The 20136-nt window shown below is 51.3% G+C and overlaps 2 protein-coding genes across 4 annotated transcripts in view; both read left to right on the top strand.

The window, feature by feature from the left end:
• The window catches only part of LOC120384921 (maestro heat-like repeat family member 5), a 924418-nt gene that overhangs the window by 4109 nt on the left and 900173 nt on the right, over positions 1–20136 (top strand). The gene's annotated exons all lie outside the window — the stretch shown is intronic.
• On the top strand, positions 2–2712 carry LOC120384967 (maestro heat-like repeat-containing protein family member 6). Its single transcript, XM_039504063.1, has 5 exons — positions 2–57; positions 570–713; positions 1101–1277; positions 2006–2158; positions 2707–2712. Exons 2-5 carry the CDS (start codon positions 630–632, stop codon positions 2710–2712), a joined length of 420 nt encoding a protein of 139 aa, XP_039359997.1. The 5' UTR covers positions 2–57; positions 570–629.

Consider the following 20136-nt stretch of genomic DNA (forward strand, 5'->3'; position numbering starts at 1 on the left):
GTTCAAAGGGAGAAGGAGGAGGAGCAGAGAAATATCGCCATAACTTTCTGCACTGAGGTGAGATTCATTAGTTGACAGGAGAGCAGCTCAGGCCAGTAAGCTCTGGGCACATTGTCAGCAGCTCAGCAGCCTTCCAGCCAGCTAGCTCCTCTCCGCACAAGGATGGTGGTGGGGCATGGCACAGAGAGGGAGGGAGAGACAGGGTGAGATCGCTCCTGGCTGGATGTACTTAGGTGGGATCCTGTGACAAGAGGAGATGTTTCTCCGGTGCCCCAAGGCCATGCTTCTCTCCTCACCTTTCCTGGGGTTCTGCTTTTCTTCTGCCCCAGGGTCTCTCCATGGCACTCAGTGGGGCCTGGAGATTCCCCTTTCCCTGGGGGTTTATTTGTGACTTGTGCATTAGTCTAAGTTCTGGGAATGAGCCAACTGAAAGAGCAGCAACTGGCTCCCTACACACCGGAGACGTTGTATGGGAGTAAGTGGCCATTTGGTAAAGATGAGTGTCCAGGGGACAGACCCCACAGGAAGACCTCTGCTCCTCAACCCGATGTTGATTTGGCTCTTTCCAGTTTCTCCAGAGTCCTTCCATTGAGACAATACTGACAAAATCAGAGCTCCAGGCACAGCTCATGGAATGGACCCAAGATAAAAACCCCATTGTACGTCGGCTCAGTCTGCGAGGCCTTGGCAGTATTGTGCTCCAGCCAGAAAAGGTGAGGGGCGTGGATTGCCTGGGGGACCGAGGAAGCCGATGTCTATTGAATCGCTCAGCAATGAGAGCGAGATCCCCACACAAGCCTTGTTGTTTAACGCACAGCACTCGAATGTTGGAGGTGCTTTACTGAGCAAATCAAGGCACGACGTGGTCCCTGCTCCCGTGAGCTGACCCCTGATTGCAGATGTGATGCAGTGGGGGAGGCGGGTGAGCAAAGACAAAGGTTACAGTGAGCAGCTGGCAGAGAGTGACAGGAGAATGACTTTGTGCTCCCATTGGGCGGCTGTGCCAGCCGTGGTGTCTCATAGGTGGGAGTGGGATGGGCCAGCATATGCCCCAGGCTGTCATCCAGGGTAGTAATGAGCTGCCTTCTCCATTGCTGCAGGTGCACTCGTTACGGGCCCAGCTGCCAGCGATCATGGACATGTTCTGTGACACGGATAGAGGGCGTGTCATGGGAGCCATGCATCAAGCTGCAGACATCATCTACCTCCTGGATGGGGAGGGGCTTGGCTCCATCTCCCAGGACATTGCAGTCAGCCTTCGCCCCTTCATTGATGACGTAAGGCTGGGAAACACAGGAGAACCCCATTCCTCCCCCCCCCCGCCTGTCTCTGGTGCCCTTGTCTCTCTCTTCCCATCCCCTTCCCTCCCACCCCTCAGCCCTGCCATGAAGCCTCCAAGGTGCCCCTGCCATGGGTGGGGAATCTCCTGCTCAGCCACCTCCTGTCAGAGCTCTTCTCCGCAAACCTCAGCATCAGCGCCATGCTCCCAGCCCCTGCTGCCGCCTGGCCTCGGGAGAGGGGTCCTGGCACTGGGCAGATGACCAGCTGTCTGGAGAACACCGGCCCCCAAAGAGGTGGAGATTCCCAGCAGGAAAGAGGTGGGTCGGGAATCTCCTGGCTCTCAGGGGCACCAAGGAGCAAAAGAACTGCTGTGTTTTGTAGCAGCACCTCCCTGTAAGGCTCCAGCAGCTGCTCCTCCTTCCCCAGACCAGTCTCCAGCAGCCTTCCCTCCCTCTCCCTAAGCTTCTAGGGGTCTAGGATTCTGTGCTCTCCAGACAGAAATTGTGTCTAGGACACCATGGGGCTGCACTGCCCTGCACAGTGTCTCAGGCCTTGTTCTACACAAGATGTCTATGGCGCTGGCCTGGTGGCCTCACTGCTCCCGCGACCCAAGTCAGTTAACACGGGGGAACCGGAGCAGCGTGCGGATTATGACTCTGTCACGTTATGCTCTGATCCTGCCTGGCTTTAACCGGGCTTCCCACTCCCTGTGTGTCATTGCCAGGAGAGGGACAGCGTGCGCTCCGTTGCCATTTTACTGCTTGGCAATGTGGTGAGCAGCGTGAAGGACCCGGACAAACCCATCGTGCAGCAGAAGATGATCCACTGCTTGCTCCCGCCCTGCTGCACCTTGAAGACCGATGAGAGTGTGACACTGGTAAGTGCCACGGTCATTATTTCCTTAAGAGTAAAGAGCCAGAATCTCCTGGGGCCCCCACTCCATTAATGGCCAGAGCCCCTTGCCCAAGCAGAGTCTTCTCCTCCCTGCTTCACTCCATGCTGGAGCCCAGTGCCTCATCCATTCTCACAGCACACAGCACAATTGGGAAGAAAAGCCTTCTTCTGGGAAAGAGCCCTGACCCTCTCCTGCAAAGACGGGCCTCAGGCCTTTGGGCTGCTGCATCCAAAGGTTCATAACAAGAGGCAGCAAAAGAAAAGGGAGCACAGATCTGTAAGAGCCCCTTCAGTTCAGGGAGCTGATATCTGCCCACAGCCTTCTGGAAAGGGGTGCAGCTGCCCTGACTTCTTCCCTGGAGCTCCTGAGAGAACTTCTCCAGGTCCCAGCTTCCCAGAATTCACCGGACGTTGCCCTCTTTTGTTGGGCCAGCTGGGATGTGGAGGGAAGCCTGATCTGGGGCCCTTTGGTCCGAGTCTTTGGGATCCCAAAGCTGACTCACGCTCTCATGCAGTCTCTTTGCACCTAAGGACTGAGCTGTGGAGATCTCTTATGAATCTTTCCAGGGCCGTCCATAGAGGGGCACAGGGCCTGGGACAACACCCCCTACTCTGCCCTAAGCCCCAGCCCCACTCCATCCCTTCCCCCAAGTGCCACCCCACCTCTTCCCACCCCTGCTCCGCCCCCTGCCCCATCCCTAGTCCTCCCCTCCCCCCAAAGCCCCACCCCCTCATTTCCCAAACGACGCTGGGCGCTGGCGAGGTGGGGCATAGCATAGTGGGAGTACTGCTCCTGGCCCCAGCATGGCCCACGTCCTGCGTCCCCCTGAAGTGCGGGGCCCCCCAAAGCGCAGGGCCCTGGTCAACCGCTCCAAACCATCCAAAGACAGGACGGCTCTGGCTCGCTCCAGCCAATTCCCTCTCCTGAGCACACTCCTGTGTACAACAAATGACAGGAATCTCCTCCACTAGCAGGAAAAGCAGGAGAACAAGTGACGGGAAGGCTCCATGTCCCCAGACTGTCCCTCTCAGTGAGAACCCTCTTGGTCTCACCTTCTCTTGCAGAGATGCAAACTGACGCTCTTCCGCTGCGCAGTGTTTCTCAGGTGGGCTCATTTGAAGACGCTGTTCCGCAGCATGGCCTGGGATGGCTCCACACAGCTCCGGAAGTGTGCCTGGAAGTGCTTGGTAGGTGAATTCCTTGTGCCTTCAGAGTGGTGAATGGGGACTTGAGGGAGACCTTTTAACCCCACACCCTGAGTACCCATCCGCTTCCATCGGGTGGCAGGACTCTATTCCAGGCTCTCTGCTGGTTCATTTCTGCAGGAGTTACAATCCCTTCACATTTTTGAAATTTTTCTCCTGAACTGTTAGACCTGCAAACTTTCTGAAAACAAAAGCTGAGGTTCTGGAGAACACAACAGTAACTCCAGAGAGGTGCTGCTATGGCGTATGGGCTCATACTGGCTGTTGCCATGCCCTGGCTCTATGCTTTGGCTTCCCTGGACTAGTCCCTGTGGGAAGAACATGTCATTTGTATATTGTGCGTTTCTTCCTTCTTTCTTCCTAGATGCAGAACAACAAGAGCCACATCCCCAAATTCCTGTTCCACGCCTTAGAATACCTGGAAAGCTCACAGACAACAATCAGACATTCTGCAGCCCTGTTCATTGGTAAGCAGAGCGACTTCACTTGAGCTTTTTTGACCTGCTTCCTTCAAAGCCCTTTTCTAGACTGCTGCTCTGTTCCCTCTCACAGCACCAGAATCTTAAAACTGTGTGTGTGTGTGTGTGTGTGTGTGTGTGACAGAGAGAGAGAGAGAGAGAGAGATTAACATGACTTCCAAGATGAGTGGAGCAACTTAGCTGTATCGATCGCACCAACTTCCCCTGCCCACAACTCCTCTTTGGCTGCGCCTTGGGGAAACCAGCATGATGTGAATTCAATCTCCTTTGGAAATCAGTCTCTCAGTGACTTCTAGGCTTCTGATGCTTTATCTAATGTGCTTTGTGAACAGATGTAAGGAATGTATTTAATTTCCCAAGGGCTGTCTTGGGAGAATGGCTGCATCTTTCGCAGTTTTAAGCAAAGGATTTGAAAAGTCATGAGATTCATTGTCTGTCTAGGAAATACTATCCACCATTACTGTGACTTGTTGTCTGAAACAGTGACTGAAGATGGCATCTCCCGCCTGTATGAAGGTAAGGAAATACCTCTGTGTGTTTGTGCCTCTGTGGGAAGTACAGGGGTGCAGCACAGGGCCTGAAAACAGTTTGAATGTGTCCCTCTCTGTCTAAGGACAGTGTTTAAGGAAGAAGGATGATCACGTGAGCTTTGATCGAGGTGCCACAATATGTGTACGGGAGCAGGGAAATTCCATCCCTAGCTCCTAGAATAGACGTAGCCTTAGAACTGTGTGGGGAGACTGTCTTCATAGAGGTCAGAACATCTCTGAAGGAAGGCCTGACAGAATTGAAAAGGGCTGTTGTTATTATTAAGGGTGGTGGTGGTGATGATGACAATTACCCTCTGTAGGGAAAGATTCATCACTTGCCCTCCCTGTAATGGAGAGATTTCAGGCCAGGAACCACTCATATCTTGGTTATCAGCTCATAGGAAATTCCCTGAGTGCACATTGGGAACATCTTTCCCTGTGACCTCTTAAGGAACGAAGGCCCAGGGCCACATAGGATTTCAGTAGATGTTGTTAGGAGTCTAAATTCCTATGCGGATCTGTGCGTAAATGTTGGATGATTTAACACCTCTGCTTTTCTGTTCCATCCCAAGCAGAGTTGCTCCCACCTGCCTGTGTTTTAGCGTGTGGACGTGCGTATGCTGGGGGAGGGGGAAGTTACGCACGGAATGGGGTCTCCTCTCTGTCCAGGGCTATTTTGGGAGTAGCTGAGTTGCTGTTTCTTGCCTGCAGACTCTTGGGTAGCTAATAGCATGTGGCAATGGCCATCTGAAGGGGAGGTTTCTAGGCACCAGTCACATCAGCACCATGGGGCTTCCAACCCGGTTCCTCTTTGTTTCAGCTTTTCAGGAAGTGCCTTTGACATGTGACAGGACCACAGGGCACATCCTCAATAGACATTACAAATGGCTGCAGAAGCTTGGAAATCTCGTGTCGGGTTCCGCATTCGACTAGGGAACCGGGACCGACACAGAAGACCTCTTTGTCCTGCTATGGTACGTACAACAGCGTCTTTGGAACAGGGACTGAACAACGAGGTGGATATTGGCAGATGACAGACAATTGTGTAGGTCAGTGAGGCGTAGAGAAGACTTTGAAGAAGTTGAAAGGGATCTAATAAAGCCATGTGACGGGGCAGCACAATGGCAGATGAAAACCAGAGCTGACAAAGTCAGGGCCATACGCATGGAAAGCCCGGAGGTGAACGACTCCTACATATCGCTGGTGTCAGACACCAGAGCATGGACGGTTGGGCCCAGTGGCTGGAGCCGGGGTGGTGGGGCCTAGTGGAGGTCGAGCCGAGGGTTGGAGCTGGAGTGAGGAGCAGCTAGGGGCAGGGCCAGGGTGGGATTAATGATTCGCAGCCAACAGGAGCTGTAGGGGGCGGAGCCTACAGGCAAGAGCAGCTCATAGAGTATCACTAGCAGGGTTGGAAGGGACCTCAGGAGGTCATCTAGTTCAACCTCCTCAACGCAGGACCGATCCCCAACTAAATCCCCAAATGGCCGGGGCGGAGAGGAACGGCAGCGCGTGGAGCCGCCGCCCCACCCCATCCAGGCAGAGCCGGCCCGGCTGAACGCAGCACACAGGGGCTTTAGCGGCTGTACCACGGGGCCCCTTAGCCCTACTCCTTTCATGAGTGCATCACTGCCCCACTTCTGCCCCAGCCCCACACACGGTTACAGGGCAGAACCCTGTAGCTGAACTCTGAAATCTCTCTCACTGTAATGAAGTTACTGCAGAGTCAGGACAACCCCACCTTTGGGCTCCATGTCTGACATCTCTCCCCACTGCACAGAGCCCTACATTCACAGAGCTTCTCGCATGTGATTCCTCAGTCATCAGAGCCAGGCGGAGAGAGGAGAAAGTCTCCCAGACTCCCTCTATCCATTGCCAGCCCACAGGGTAGCGGAGGTTGTGGGGGGTTGGGTGCTCTCTTTACGCAATGCCAGCTCTCAGGGAAGTTACAAAGGAGCATTAGCAAAGTGTGGTGGTTTTGTGCTGTGGAAAACTACCCTGCTGGAAGGTTTTGTTCTTCTGATTTGTGTTCCTGCCCTTTCTCCCTCTTACAGACATCTAGAGGCTAACAGGAGCCAACCGAGCCCACCACTGATCACATCTCTTGGGAGACGGCAAAGCAGCTGCTGCATGGGAAGGAGGAGAGAGAAGAGGCAGAGCAGGATGTGCCGGGGTGCACCAGTCACACATAACCTCACAGTCTAGGCGGCGGAAGCCAAGCCCCTCCCCAGCCCTGCCGGACATGCTACAACTGGAGCACCAGTGTGAAAGGGAGCAGCTCAGCTCGGTCTAGGCAGATGCCGAAAATGGAGGATGCACATTGTAGGCTCCAGTCCAGAAGCAGCTGATGCCCCTGACTGCAGAGCCCCAAGGTGCCGAGACCCAACCCCATCCCCGGGTGCCTGCAGACGTGCAAGGGAGCTCGGAGTCACTGGGAGATTCCCACGCCGGGAGCCCAGAGACCCCCAGCCCATGTCCTAGAGACATCTCGTAGGAAGTAACCTGGGAGAACTAGCCATCGCCATGGTGACTGACGTCAGATGTTCTGGCTGGATCCCCACTGACTCAGTGCCGAACACATTGGCCATGGACAAGGCCCTGGGTAGGACCCGGGGGGGAGTAACAAGGGCCTGGGTCCCCCTACCCCGGCCACCATCCATCCTTGGGTGGCAGCCCACCTCCCCAATGTGCCACTAGACTGCACAGCCCCAAGAGGAGGGGCGGCCATCTTGTCTCTGAACTCTCAGCCAGACAGCCCTGTGCTGAAGGGCAGCGATATTGACTCTGCCGTTGGGCCACACAGCACTGAGGGAGAGAGCAGCCATATTGTCTGGAGCCATCGGGCCACACAGGCGTGAGAGACAGGATAGCGGCACGGACACTGGTCTCTGGGCCACAGCCCTGCCGGAGAGGGAGGGCGGCCGCACGGACTCTGGTCGTTGGGCCACACAGCCCGACAGAGAGGAGGGCGGCCGCACGGACTCTGGTCTCTGGCCCCACAGCCCCGACGGAGCGGGCGGCCGCACGGACTCTGGTCGTTGGGCCCCACAGCCCGACGGAGAGGGCGGCCGCGGACTCTGGTCGTTGGGCCACACAGCCCCGACGGAGAGGGCGGCCGGACTCTGGTCGTTGGGCCACAGCCCGACGGAGAGGGCGGCCACGGACTCTGGTCGTTGGGCCCACAGCCCCGACGGAGCGGGCGGCCGCGACGGACTCTGGTCGTTGGGCCACACAGCCCCGACGGAACGGGCAGCCACACGGACTCTGGTCGTTGGGCCACAGACCGGACGGAGAGAGCGCCACACGGACTCTGGTCGTTGGGTCACACGGCCCCGACGGAGAGGGCGCCGACGGACTCTGGTCGTTGGGTCACACGCCCCGACGGAGAGGGCGGCCGACGGACTCTGGTCGTTGGGCCCCACAGCCCGACGGAGAGGGCGCCACGGACTCTGGTCGTTGGGCCACGCAGCCCCGACGGAGCGGGCGGCCACACGGACTCTGGTCGTTGGGCCACACAGCCCCGACGGAGAGGGCGGCCACACGGACTCTGGTCGTTGGGCCACACAGCCCCGACGGAGAGGGCGGCCACGGACTCTGGTCGTTGGGTCACGGCCCCGCCGGAGAGGGCGGCCGCCCGGACTCTGGTCGTTGGGTCACACGGCCCCGACGGAGAGGGCGGCCGCACGGACTCTGGTCGTTGGGTCACACGGCCCCGACGGAGAGGGCGGCCGCACGGACTCTGGTCGTTGGGCCACACAGCCCCGACGGAGAGGGCGGCCGCACGGACTCTGGTCGTTGGGCCACACAGCCCCGACGGAGAGGGCGGCCGCACGGACTCTGGTCGTTGGGCCACACAGCCCCGACGGAGAGGGCGGCCACACGGACTCTGGTCGTTGGGCCACGCAGCCCCGACGGAGAGGGCGGCCACACGGACTCTGGTCGTTGGGCCACACAGCCCCGACGGAGAGGGCGGCCGCACGGACTCTGGTCGTTGGGCCACACAGCCCCGACGGAGAGGGCGGCTCCACGGACGCGGGTCTGTGGCCCCACAGCCCCGACGGAGAGGGCGGCCGCACGGACTCTGTTCTCTGGGCCACACAGCCCCGACGGAGAGGGCGGCCACACAGACTCTGGTCATTGGGCCCCACAGCCCCGACGGAGAGGGCGGCCACACGGACTCTGGTCGTTGGGCCACGCAGCCCCGACGGAGCGGGCGGCCATACGGACTCTGGTCATTGGGCCCCACAGCCCCGACGGAGCGGGCGGCCACACGGACTCTGGTCTCTGGGCCACACAGCCCTGAGGGGGAGGGCGGCCGCACGGACTCTGGTCGTTGGGCCACACAGCCCTGAGGGGGAGGGCAGCCATTTTGACTGTGGCCATTAGGTCAAACCACACTGAGGCTAAGGGCAGTTATTTGGTTCCAGCCAAGGGACCTCGCCCTTCACCCCTAAGGCATCACTCGTCTGTCACCAGGAGAATGACCCCATGACATAAGACTTTCGGGGTCAAGATGCAAACGTGAGCAGAAGCAAGGAGTGGCATGTGACCCTCTAAGAGCTCCTCCCACTCCTCCCCAATCTGGGGTATTTTATCGCCATCGATCTACCTCAGGAATGGATCTGAGCAACGGGGAAAGTTCTGGGGCAGAGTGACCCATCCGGAAGTGGGTCATGTAACCCTCCAAGGACTCACCCCAGTTGGGGTGGGCCTCATCCCTTAGGACCAACCAGAGGGGATTTCACCAGATAGGTGAAAGTGCCATGGTGGGGTGACCTGCCCATAAGAGGGCCCATCACCCCTCCATGAAATCCCCCCACCGTCCTCTGCTAATCGATCAGGGTTTCACACTCATCCCTTAGGCCATCCCAGAAGGGAAACGTACCGATCAGAATAGGTAGTGCCCGAAGGCCTAGGCCAGAAGCCGCCGATCTCCGGAGCTCCATGTTTGCGTGACTGGCAGCATCGTCCTGGAAGTCGCAACCCAACACTGCGGGGAAGAGGCCGTCTCGTTCCAAGGATGTGTTTTGCAGAAATCATGGCCTCGACCTTCGGGCTATATCTGTTCTGATTGGTACATGTTTCCCTTCTGTGATGGCCCAAGGTGGGTTGAAACCGTCGCCAATTGGTAGAGGGTGGTGTGAGGGCTTTTTAGATGGCCCATGTGATCCTGTTGCGGGCAGGTCACTCCGCCACATTACTTCCGTGTTTGGTCAAATCCTCTCGGGTGGTCCTACAGGGCTGACACCCACTTCAATTGGTAGAGGACAGGGGGAGGAGTTCTCAGAGGGGATACACAACCCCCTTCTGGATGGGTCACCCTGTCCCAGAACATCCCCTGATCGGTCAAATCCAGTCTCCAGGTTGTAAAATGCTAGTTGCCCTGCCAAATTTTAGTAAAAGAAGGGAAGAAAGGCATGTACCTTTTGCGTTATCTATAAGGTGGCCATCTTGGACTTGGGAAAAGAATGTGGTGACCTTTTCCCATGTGCTCTATTATTTTGGGTGGGGAAGCACACTCCCACGCACGGATTGAATCCGCGTAGATAGGGTCTAACATCCAGGCAGAGACGACGCAAAGAGGGATAGGGAGGGGTTTTAGTTAGGTCTACTCACCCGTTCCTATGTCCTCATCGAAGTCCGTCCCTGATGTCCAATGTCAAGAGAGCAGCAGCCATCCACCACTGTCCTTGCAAGAGAAGAGAGAGAACATCAACATTACCTCAGGGTGTAACTGTTTGGGAGAGTGGAGCATTTCCAGAGTTAAAGTTTTGTTAATCTGCCCCTTCTCTGTCCTATCCTAGCCCTTTTCCCCATAGGAAATAAAGTCTTGTTTGTGTGGTTACCACTGCGTGTCCTTTTTTTCTTGTGCTAAGGGAAGCTCTGATAGATGGGCTTTACAAAGGGGACTATGTGGGAAGAATTTACTGTAAGATTCCCCATGTCTTCTGAATGGGGTTTGGGTCCTGCCTCTTTAAAGGAAGGAAAATCCTTACAGGTGATCCCACGGGGTGAAACCCACTGTGATTACTTAGTCATCTGTCCTATTCACCACGATGTGTGTGACCCTGTGTATCACAGGAAGTAGCCCATGGGGCATTATAAATCCTCTGATTTCAAATGGACACTCGTGGATGAAGAAGGACAACTTTCAAATCCAGTGTGCACCGAGATTGTATGGACACTGAACGTATTGAGTACAACGCTCTTATCTTTCATCTGTTCATTAAACAAGGCCAAAGGAGCAGGGTTGGGAGGCTGGGCATTGACTTCCCAGGATCATTCCTCTCCTAGTGATTCCCATTACAAATCTCCAGTCAAGGATGGGTAAGAATGGTGTCCCTAGCCTCTGTTCGTCAGAGGATGGAGATGGATGGCAGGAGAGAGATCACTTGATCATTGCCTGTTAGGTTCACCCCTCAGGGGCACCTGGCATTGGCCACTGTCGGTAGACAGATACTGGGCTAGATGGACCTTTGGTCTGACCCGGTACGGCCTTTCTTATGTTCTTATGTATGGACAAACCCTAATGTCCTCAGTGATTCTAAGGGACAAGATGCCAGGTTTGGAATAAAATACTGCCTCCTTAAGATCATGTTTTCCATGAATTCAACTGTCACCAGATGGATCAGACTGAACAGTTTCAAACCTCGAGGAGGCTCTTACCTTCTAAACAGGGTCGGCTGTTTTCAAGTAAAATCACTAAAAGAGAAGGAGAAAACTCGAAAGAGGTTCCTCCTGGCGCTCAGGTACGTGAACCCCAATATTCCCCCAGTCCTCAAAGAGAGACCTGGAGAGGGAGACTTGCTGAAGCAAAGCCACAGGGTCTCTGAGGTTTCCCTGGCCTCTCGCCCCTGTCCTGCCTGGCTGATGTCAGCATCTCTCTGTGAGGTCACCACCTCCCCACCGCCTTTGGCCAATAGTCTGAGCCCCTGCAAAAGGCCTTTGTGATGTCACTGCCACACCCCTCCCTTGCTGGGCTAATGTCCTGCCCCTGGCCAGGCACTTTGAAGGTTTGAGCTACTCCCTGTGGATCACCCCACTCAAGGAGCGCTCGTTCTAGGAAGCAAGCCGGATAGACAGGAAAACATCAGACGCTGCTCCCAATGCTACACTCAGTTCTAAAGAAACTAGTCGACTTTATTGCCACAAGAGACCATTAGAGCATCTAATCTGACCCCTGCATATCACAGGCCTCCTGTATGACACACTAGCTACTTTTGGGGTAAACACATTCCAGAAAGGCATCCAGTCATCATGAAATGACGTCACGAGATGGAGAATGCACCACTTTCCTTGGTAGCTTGTTCCTGTGGTGAATCATCCTCGCTGTTGAATATTTGTGCCTTAATTGTAATATGAATTTGTCTCTTTTCACCTTCCAGCCATTGGCTTTTTTTATGCCTTTCTCTGCTACATTAAAGAGCCCTTTAATAGCCAATCTTTTCTCTCCAGTAAGGCACTTCAACATTTCAATGAAGTCACCTTTCAATCTTCTTTTGAGAAGCTAAACAGGTTGAGCTCTTTCAATAGCTCACTAGAAGGCATTTTTCTCCAGCCCTCAGAACATTTGGTGGCTCTTTGCTGTCTCAGCTCCAATTTCACACCATCTTTTTCAAATGAGGACACCAAAACTGGAGGCAGTATTCCAGTATCAGTCTCGCTGATACCATGTCACCTCCTGTGACGTTCTTGACATAATCTGTAACTGTATAGATCACCGTTGCCACCACTGTTCTATATTTGCAGCCAATATTGTATAAAGGTGGTCACATAAAGGGTCTATGGAGAGGTTATGATTGGCTGATTATAATTGTGCTATCTCTAGATATGTATCATTTTTGTAGTTGACATTATGAATATTGGCTCTATGCTGCCTGTATTTCAAACTTGTGCTATGCTTCTGGGGAACACCCCAGCCAGACAAATTGGTGTCAGCTCTGCCTAGCCTGCTTGATGGCCCATTAAGGACCATCAGCTACACAATTGACCCATTTAGCGAAGGCAGATATGCCTTGTGGCTCAGCAAGGTGTGCAGGGACCTGCCTATGGACAGAACTCTAAGGTTTTTCTATGTCGTGTGCTGGATAGAGTGTCCTTGGGACAAAGAAAGCAAAGACCACATGGCAAGAGATTATAAAAGACTGACGCCTCATCTCCATCTTGTCTTCAGTCCTGCTTCCTACCTCTGGGGGGGGGGTGTTTTGTGGGGCTGGGTGGCACTGGGGGGTTTCACTGGAGCCAGGGGGTTTTTGGCCCTCAGCTGTTTTCTTTGGAGTACTATTGCCCTTGCCGCTTTACGAGTTGTGCAGTCCTGGACTAAACCACAGACTCTGGACTCAGCATTCAAATATCCTGCAGTCTGAACTTCGAATCCGATACATTCCCTCATTGGCTACCATTGTTTTCCCAGCATGGAAGTGCTTTTTGTCCAACATGGCAGCCAGATTGGGATCCATAGGCATGGAATGGCTCTGAAGGAATCAGCTGTTTCTCTCTGCGCTTCATGAAACTTTGGATTGAAATGGTAAAGGACAGTTGTTCCCAATTTAATCATGGTGTCCTTTAGGAGTGTGACCAAGGCCACTTAACTAGGGAGCGGGGGTCTAAAAAGAGTTTACCTGGGCCACAGGTCACCATAGCTTCCATCTCGGGGGTGAAAATCAACCACCAGTACCTGCAATTTCTACCCGAGTTCTTGTCAAATCTGTGACCTTACTTGGAGTAATTTTATACTTCTCTGGCGTAGAATTCTTCACCAACTGCACAACAGATCAGTAGTGATAGTGAGGTACAACTCCCCCAACTATGCCCTTTTATTTCTTTAATCTGGAGGCACAGATTTAAATTAGGGACTAAATTCAGATGCAGCTTAGAATCCCTGTAAGACACCAAATGTCAGGTCTCTATTAAAAACAGGCATCTTTCTGCAGCTATATTACATTCAACACACATTCCATTTTCTGCACATTTGCAGCACCTCCAGGGGTGAGCTGAAGACAAATGTCATTTCCATTTTTCCCATCCCTACCTCAATATGGATTGTATTTCCCAAATAATAGGCAATAAGCAGCTGATTAGGAAGGAGATATCTTCAGGAGCGACTCTTGCAGGGCCTGGGCCACAACGACTTTGGTAGTGAAATCCATGGGTATTTTGCTTCGTTCCAGGTCATTTACTAGGGAATCCTCTTCTCAGCCCTTTAGAAAAAATAGTGACCTAACCAATTGAACAAATGGGGGATTGGAATGGTGATCGGGAATAAGGGAATCCCTCTGACTTACACTAACTTCTTCTGTTGTTACAAAGGGTGAAATGACATTTTCCCCTATCCCTGCCCTGTTCCTGCTCTTTGTTATAGTTCAATATATTTTAAGTGAGGAAAATGATAATAAAAATATCTGCTCTCCAGCACAACCTGAAGCAACATCAGAGCAACTGGGAATGAAACAACTGGTTTCCAAAGGGGAACTCGATGACTAACACTTGGTTTGAAATGGGGGAACAGTATAACCGTGATGCTCAGGGTTTGTTTAGACTAGGAAAAGTGATGGAGTTTAGGTCAGGACAAGGGGAAAGCTAATGCCAACCACTGCACCTGGGCTGCATCTGCTCTACAACTGTAATTATCTTTTTACCCCAAGATCACTAACTTGAGCAGCCAATGCCATGTACAGCCCTAGTGGATGGAAGGCCCAGGTAGTTTTTGCCTCAGTGTAGCTTGTTGGGATCAAACCTCTCTCTCACCTGGAGCTGATGAACATTCCTGGCTGGAGGGACACACACTCCTACGACTCAAAAGGAAAGGAGTTGATAGAAAAGATCACAGGACTGACCCCAATGAAGGGTGAGCTGCAAAATGCAGAAGCAGGTAACTCATGTGTGGGAGCTGAGAGACCACAGTGAAGATGGAGCAAAGACCACAATGCAGGAATGAGCAAATGCGATAAAAACAACAAAAAAACTCCCCCTCAACCTTTGGCCAGCCCTAATCAAGGCATTTATTACAGTTCTCTCCCATGTGGATTTTCTGATGTTTAATAAGGTTTGTGCTCTGACTGAAGCTTTTCCTACACTCAGATCATGTGTAGGGTCTCTCTCCACAGTGGATTCTCTGAGGTGCGATCAGGGTAGAGTTCTGAGTGAAGCTTTTCCTGCACGCAGAGCACGTGTAGGGCGTCTCTCCTGTGTGGATTCTCTGATATCTGATAAGGTGTGAGCTCTGATTGAAGCTTTTTCCACACTCAAAGCATGTGTAGGGCTTCTCCCCTGTGTGGATTCTCTGATGTGAAATGAGGGTTGAACTATGAGTGAAGCATTTCCCACACTCAGAGCATCCATAAGGTTTCTCTCCTGTGTGGATTCTACGATGTGTGATAAGGTGTGAGCTCCAATTGAAGTGTTTCCCACACTCATGGCATGTGTAATGTGTGTCTTCCAAGTTGATTCTCTCACTTGTAATAAGGTCTGTGTGGCTACTGAAGTTTTCCTCTGGCCTCTGCTGAGTCTCACAGGCTTTTGCTTTTGCTTTTTCTGGGAGTGCACAACTCCAGGAAACATTCCCTTTCGATCTTCCTGATAATGTCCCATGTGGTTCTATTGGCTCAGCATCTTCCTGCTGGGGTTTCTCCTCCTTGTTATCACTCACCATCCCGTCACCTGATGGGAGACAGAGAGAATGAGACATAGGTCACTCTCTGTGCCTGAGAGAAAGGAAATCTCAGAGATAGGAATGGAAAAAGGGATGAACCAACCAAAATATATGTTGGAGATTTTCCCCAAACCTCTCCCCAGAGGAGAATGGAAGGGATCAGTTTTGGTCTGCATCTCACCAGAACTCTCAGGGGAAAGCAAGATTGGGGGGGGGACCTGCTGCCAGTTGTCAGTCAGGATAGGTGGGATGCTGTAAGTGACATTTATCTAATGATGCCACATCTGCAGGGAACAATCCTGAACTTGGAGAGCTCACAAGGTCTTTGTAGGGCATCCCAAATGTTTCCTGGACAGTTTTTGAGTTGGTTTAACCAATTCCCCACCTGTGCAGGCAGCTCTCAGGGGCACTTCTTTCTCAGAGCCCTGGAGACCTGGGACCCACGGCTCTTCCCCTCATTCCAGCTGCGAGATCACATCAGGTTTGGAAACTGGAAACTCTACTCAAGGCAAAGAAATCAAGGGAGGTCAGTGGAATTTGTGGGATATTTTTCACAAATAATAGTCCATGGTTTTAAGCCAATCTCCTTTTTAAGCAGTAACATCCCAGGGCCAGCTTCCTTGGCTCCATGTGGCAGGAGAGTTATTATTCTAAATCATATTCATTACCTCAGTGCCTAGGGACCAACTAACAGGGGGTCCCCATTGTGCTAGGCACTGTACAAACACAGAATAGTAGATGGCCCATGCCCTGAAGAATTTACAATCTAAATAGAAAAGACAAACACAGAATGGGGGAAGGGGTAGAATCCTCTGTTAGAATAGAGATATTCAGGCCTGCCTGTAAAGCCTATACATTAAGAACTTACAAGTGTTTGTTATCACTTAACTAGTTACAGGAGTATGAAAAAAAAGAATGAAAATCTCAGTCTGCCTGTGTATGGGTCTTCTCTCACTAGGTTAGTCTGAGGCCTTTTTCTTAGGCTAAGGACTTTGGCTAAGCAGCAGGGGCAGCCATTAGCTGGGAAGCGAAGGGTCACATCCTCTCATCCCAAACCAGTCACACTGAAATAAGGTGCTATTAGGCTGTTAGGAAGATGATCCTGTCTGTATGATGCCCATCACCACCAGATAAAGAAACAGATCTTAAGATGGATAAAAGAAACTTAGTTTGACAGCATCCTGTCTGGCAAGAAATCACTTATCAATGGCTCTGACTGCGAAACTCTCATTTCTGTATTGTTCTATCTTTATGGCCCTCACTTTTCTGTTGTTTATCTGTCTGGTTCTCTAATTGTTTCTCTCTTCTGTACAATCAGTCGTGCTAGGTGTAGCTGGCAATATGACTATATAAACTGGGGTCAAACAGGAGGGGGAAGGGAAATTGGAATCATGTTTATTAAGTGGGGGGAACAGGAACAGGGACACAGGCAAGGCTGGGAAGGAGGACGGGGGTAAATGCTCTGCAGCATCAGAGCTGGGAAGGGAACACTGGGGAACAGACTGTATGGGTGTATAGAGATAAGCCCGAGTGGTGTGAAGGGCTTCGGAATATGTAATCTTATAGGTGTAACAATTGTACGGGCTACACAACCACCCAGTGACATCATCAACAAAGTGCCCATTTGTGCCTGGGTAGCGGCCCTGCTATGGGAGGGAGTGTGACGTTATTGGTATAAACTGGGACCATATAGAACATGGTTTGCAACCAAGGTCCTGTAGTGGCACCAAATCTTAGGTAAAGGGGGTCATATAAGGTGTCTAAGACCAGGTTATGGGTGGCTGGTTATGACTATGCTGTCTGTGTGCATGTGTCATTTTTAGTTGAAGTTATGTATATTGGCTCTATACTGTCTGTATTTCAAGTTGGTGCTGTGCTTCTGGGAAACATCCCAGACAAGTTGGTGTTAGCTCTGCCCAGCTGGCTTGATGGCCCATTAAGGACCATCAGCTACACAATTGACCCATGGAGAGAAGGCAGACACGCCTTGTGACTCAGCAAAGTATGCAGTGACTGGCCCATGTGTCTCCAGACTCCATTTTGCTGTAATTTTCCACAGTAAGGACAAAGAGGTTCTTACACCTGAAAAGCCTATCTAAGGCTGATGCCTCATCTCCATCTGGTCTACAATCCTGCTTCTTACCTCTGGAGGGACTTTGCTACAAACTGAAGCTCTGCACAAAGGACTGATGACCCATCCCAGCGGGGGATGTACTCCAGAGACTTGATTTGAACCTGCAGTTTATGCCATCACTGCTACAAGCCTGAACTAAGAACTTTGCCATTACTGTATGTAATTGATTCCATTTAACCAATTCTAGCTCTCATCTCTACCTTTTTCCTTTATGAATAAACCTTTAGATTTTAGATTCTAAAGGATTGGCAACAGTGTGATTTGTGGGTAAGATCTGATGTGTATATTGACCTGGGTCTGGGGCTTGGTCCTTTGGGATCGAGAGAACCGTTTTCTTTTATCGGGGTGTTGGTTTTCATAACCATTCATCCCCAGGACGAGTGGCACTGGTGGTGATACTGGGAGACTGGAGTGTCTAAGGGAATTGCTTGTGTGACTTGTGGTTAGCCAGTGGGGTGAAACCAAAGTCCTCTTTGTCTGGTTGGTTTGGTTTGCCTTAGAGGTGGAAAAACCCCAGCCTAGGGCTGTGACTGCCCTGTTTGAGCAATTGGTCCTGATTTGGCACTCTCCGCTGGGTCCCGCCAGAACCGCATCGTCACAGGGAGGAATGCAGCAAGGACTCAGGATCAGTGGCCAGGGTCACTGAGCATAGACATGGGGAGGTTATATGGGGAGAGGGGTTATGAGTGGGAGAGGGAGGTCAAATGTTAAAATAATGATATTTGGGGAAATGTCAACAGAAGTGAAACTGAACAGAAATAAAACTGGAGTGTAGGCTCTAAAGCAACAAGGCTTCAGTAGGGATTGAGGGTTAAAGGTCTGGGATCCCCCACAGCTCTAGATTCCCAAACCTCTCCTCCCTCCCAATGACCCACCCAGCCCACTTCCCGGGTGCCCTTCCTCCACACTCCCCTCCCCTTCTTCCCATTACTCTCAGCCGGCACCACATCCCGGCACCTTGGGAGCGTCTTGTATTTTCTCATCATCTCTCCCTACCTCCTACCTCCCTGCTGCGTCTTAGCTCTAACCCTGCACACACCCTCCCATGTCCTGGCACCCCAGAATTATCTACTCCCCCCTCTTCTCCGCCCCTCCCACGGCTCTCTTATCCCTTCACCCATGGGATCCTGAATGGCAACATTACATGCTCTCCTAAAAGAGCTCATCTCACTGTCACACAAACCATGCATGAGTCATACACATATTTACTCAATTTAGAATTCTACAGGAGGCATATTTTCCTCTTAAAATGAGGAAAAGGCATGAAAGCTACAGTGATTAATATAGCCAATAAGGATATATTAAATCCAATTTTAAAATGACTGACGGCACCAAAAAGGCACATGTCCAAAAATGATACTAGCGTGTGAGATAAGGCAAAAAGGGGAGCAAGAAAACCTGCAAAACGTGTATGATGAATAAAGGTATACAGTTATTACTACTCAGGTTCTTTAGAGACCCCACAGCTTCTAATAACCCAGGCGACAGGACTCCTTACCCAGCAAGACCACCGTCTCATAGTTCTCCTGCATGACATCCCTGTAGAGGGCTCTCTGAGTGGGGTCCAGCAGAACCCACTCTTCCCTGGTGAAATACACAGCCACCTCCTCGAAGGTCACCGGCCCCTGAAAGACCAAGAGTCCAACACTCAGTACCTGCTGCCCCACTCACAACCCCACTATTCACGGAATAGCAGCACCAGGTATATGGGAGCTCCAGGAGGCACATGTTAACAGAGTCCCACCCCACCTTGCTTAGAGCAGCCAGGAGGCATTAGAGGGTGGAAAGAGAGAACCTTTGTGTCTCCCAGCTGACAGACAGAGGCAGAGTCATCACATTTATCACATAGCTACTAGCCAGGGCTTGATATAGGAGATGGGGCTGTCTCTGGACCCTGCTGGTGGCTCCCTGGTAGGAATCTCCAAAGAAAATATATGGAAGAAAAGGGAAGTCAACAGTAAAGAATATAAGTTAGAAAGTCAGAATTGTAGAAAATTGGTAAGGGAAGCTATCAGGAATCAATGACCACTTAATGAAAATAAGAAGGAAGTTTTAAAAAAGTATATTAAGTACACACTTAATCCCTACCACTGGTAGTGGTAAATTACTAGATGGAAAAGGCAGAATTATCAAAATAATACAGAAGAGGTAAACGTGTTCAATAAATATTTCACTCCTGGAGTTGGAGAAAACAGATGATGTAATCGTATAAGACGTTGACAACGACAGTCTTTCCATCCCAACAATAACTCACGAGGATGTTAAGAGCAGCTCTTACAGTTAGACATGTTTAAATAAGCAGGTCCAGATAACGTGTATTAAGAGTTTTGAAAGAACGGTGGAGGACTGTTAATGTTGATTTTAATTAGGACTTGGACCAATGGGGAAATTCCAGAAGAATGGAATAAAGCTAATGCTGTGCCAATATTTAAAAAGTGTAAAAGAGATGACCCAGCTAATTACAAGAGTGTTAGTCCGATACTGGGCAAGATAATAGAGCAGCGAATATGGATTTAATTAATAAAGAGGTAAAGGAGGGTAATATAATTAGTACCAATTAACAAAGGTTCAGAGACAACAGATCCAATCAAACTAACTGGATATCCTTATTGGGTGAGATCAAAAGTTTGGTTGCAGCTAATAGTATTGATGAGCTGAGAGGTGAAAACATTACCTAGACTTCTGTAAGGCATATGACTTGGTTCAGCACAATATTTTGACTAGAAAACTAGAAAGATACAAAATAAACACAGCATACATTAAACAGATTAAAAACTATGATTGTAAATGGGGAACCATGCTTGAGTAGATTTCTTTCTAGGGGGTTCCCACAAGGATTGGTTTTGGCCCTGCGCTATTTAACATTCTTATCAATGACCTGGAAGAGAATATAAAATCATCATTGATAAAGTTTGCAGTTGCCACAAAGATTGGGGTTCGTGGTAACTAATGAAGTGTCAGAAG

The sequence above is a fragment of the Mauremys reevesii genome, linkage group 17, assembly GCF_016161935.1.
Source record: "Mauremys reevesii isolate NIE-2019 linkage group 17, ASM1616193v1, whole genome shotgun sequence".
NCBI lineage: Eukaryota > Metazoa > Chordata > Testudines > Geoemydidae > Mauremys > Mauremys reevesii.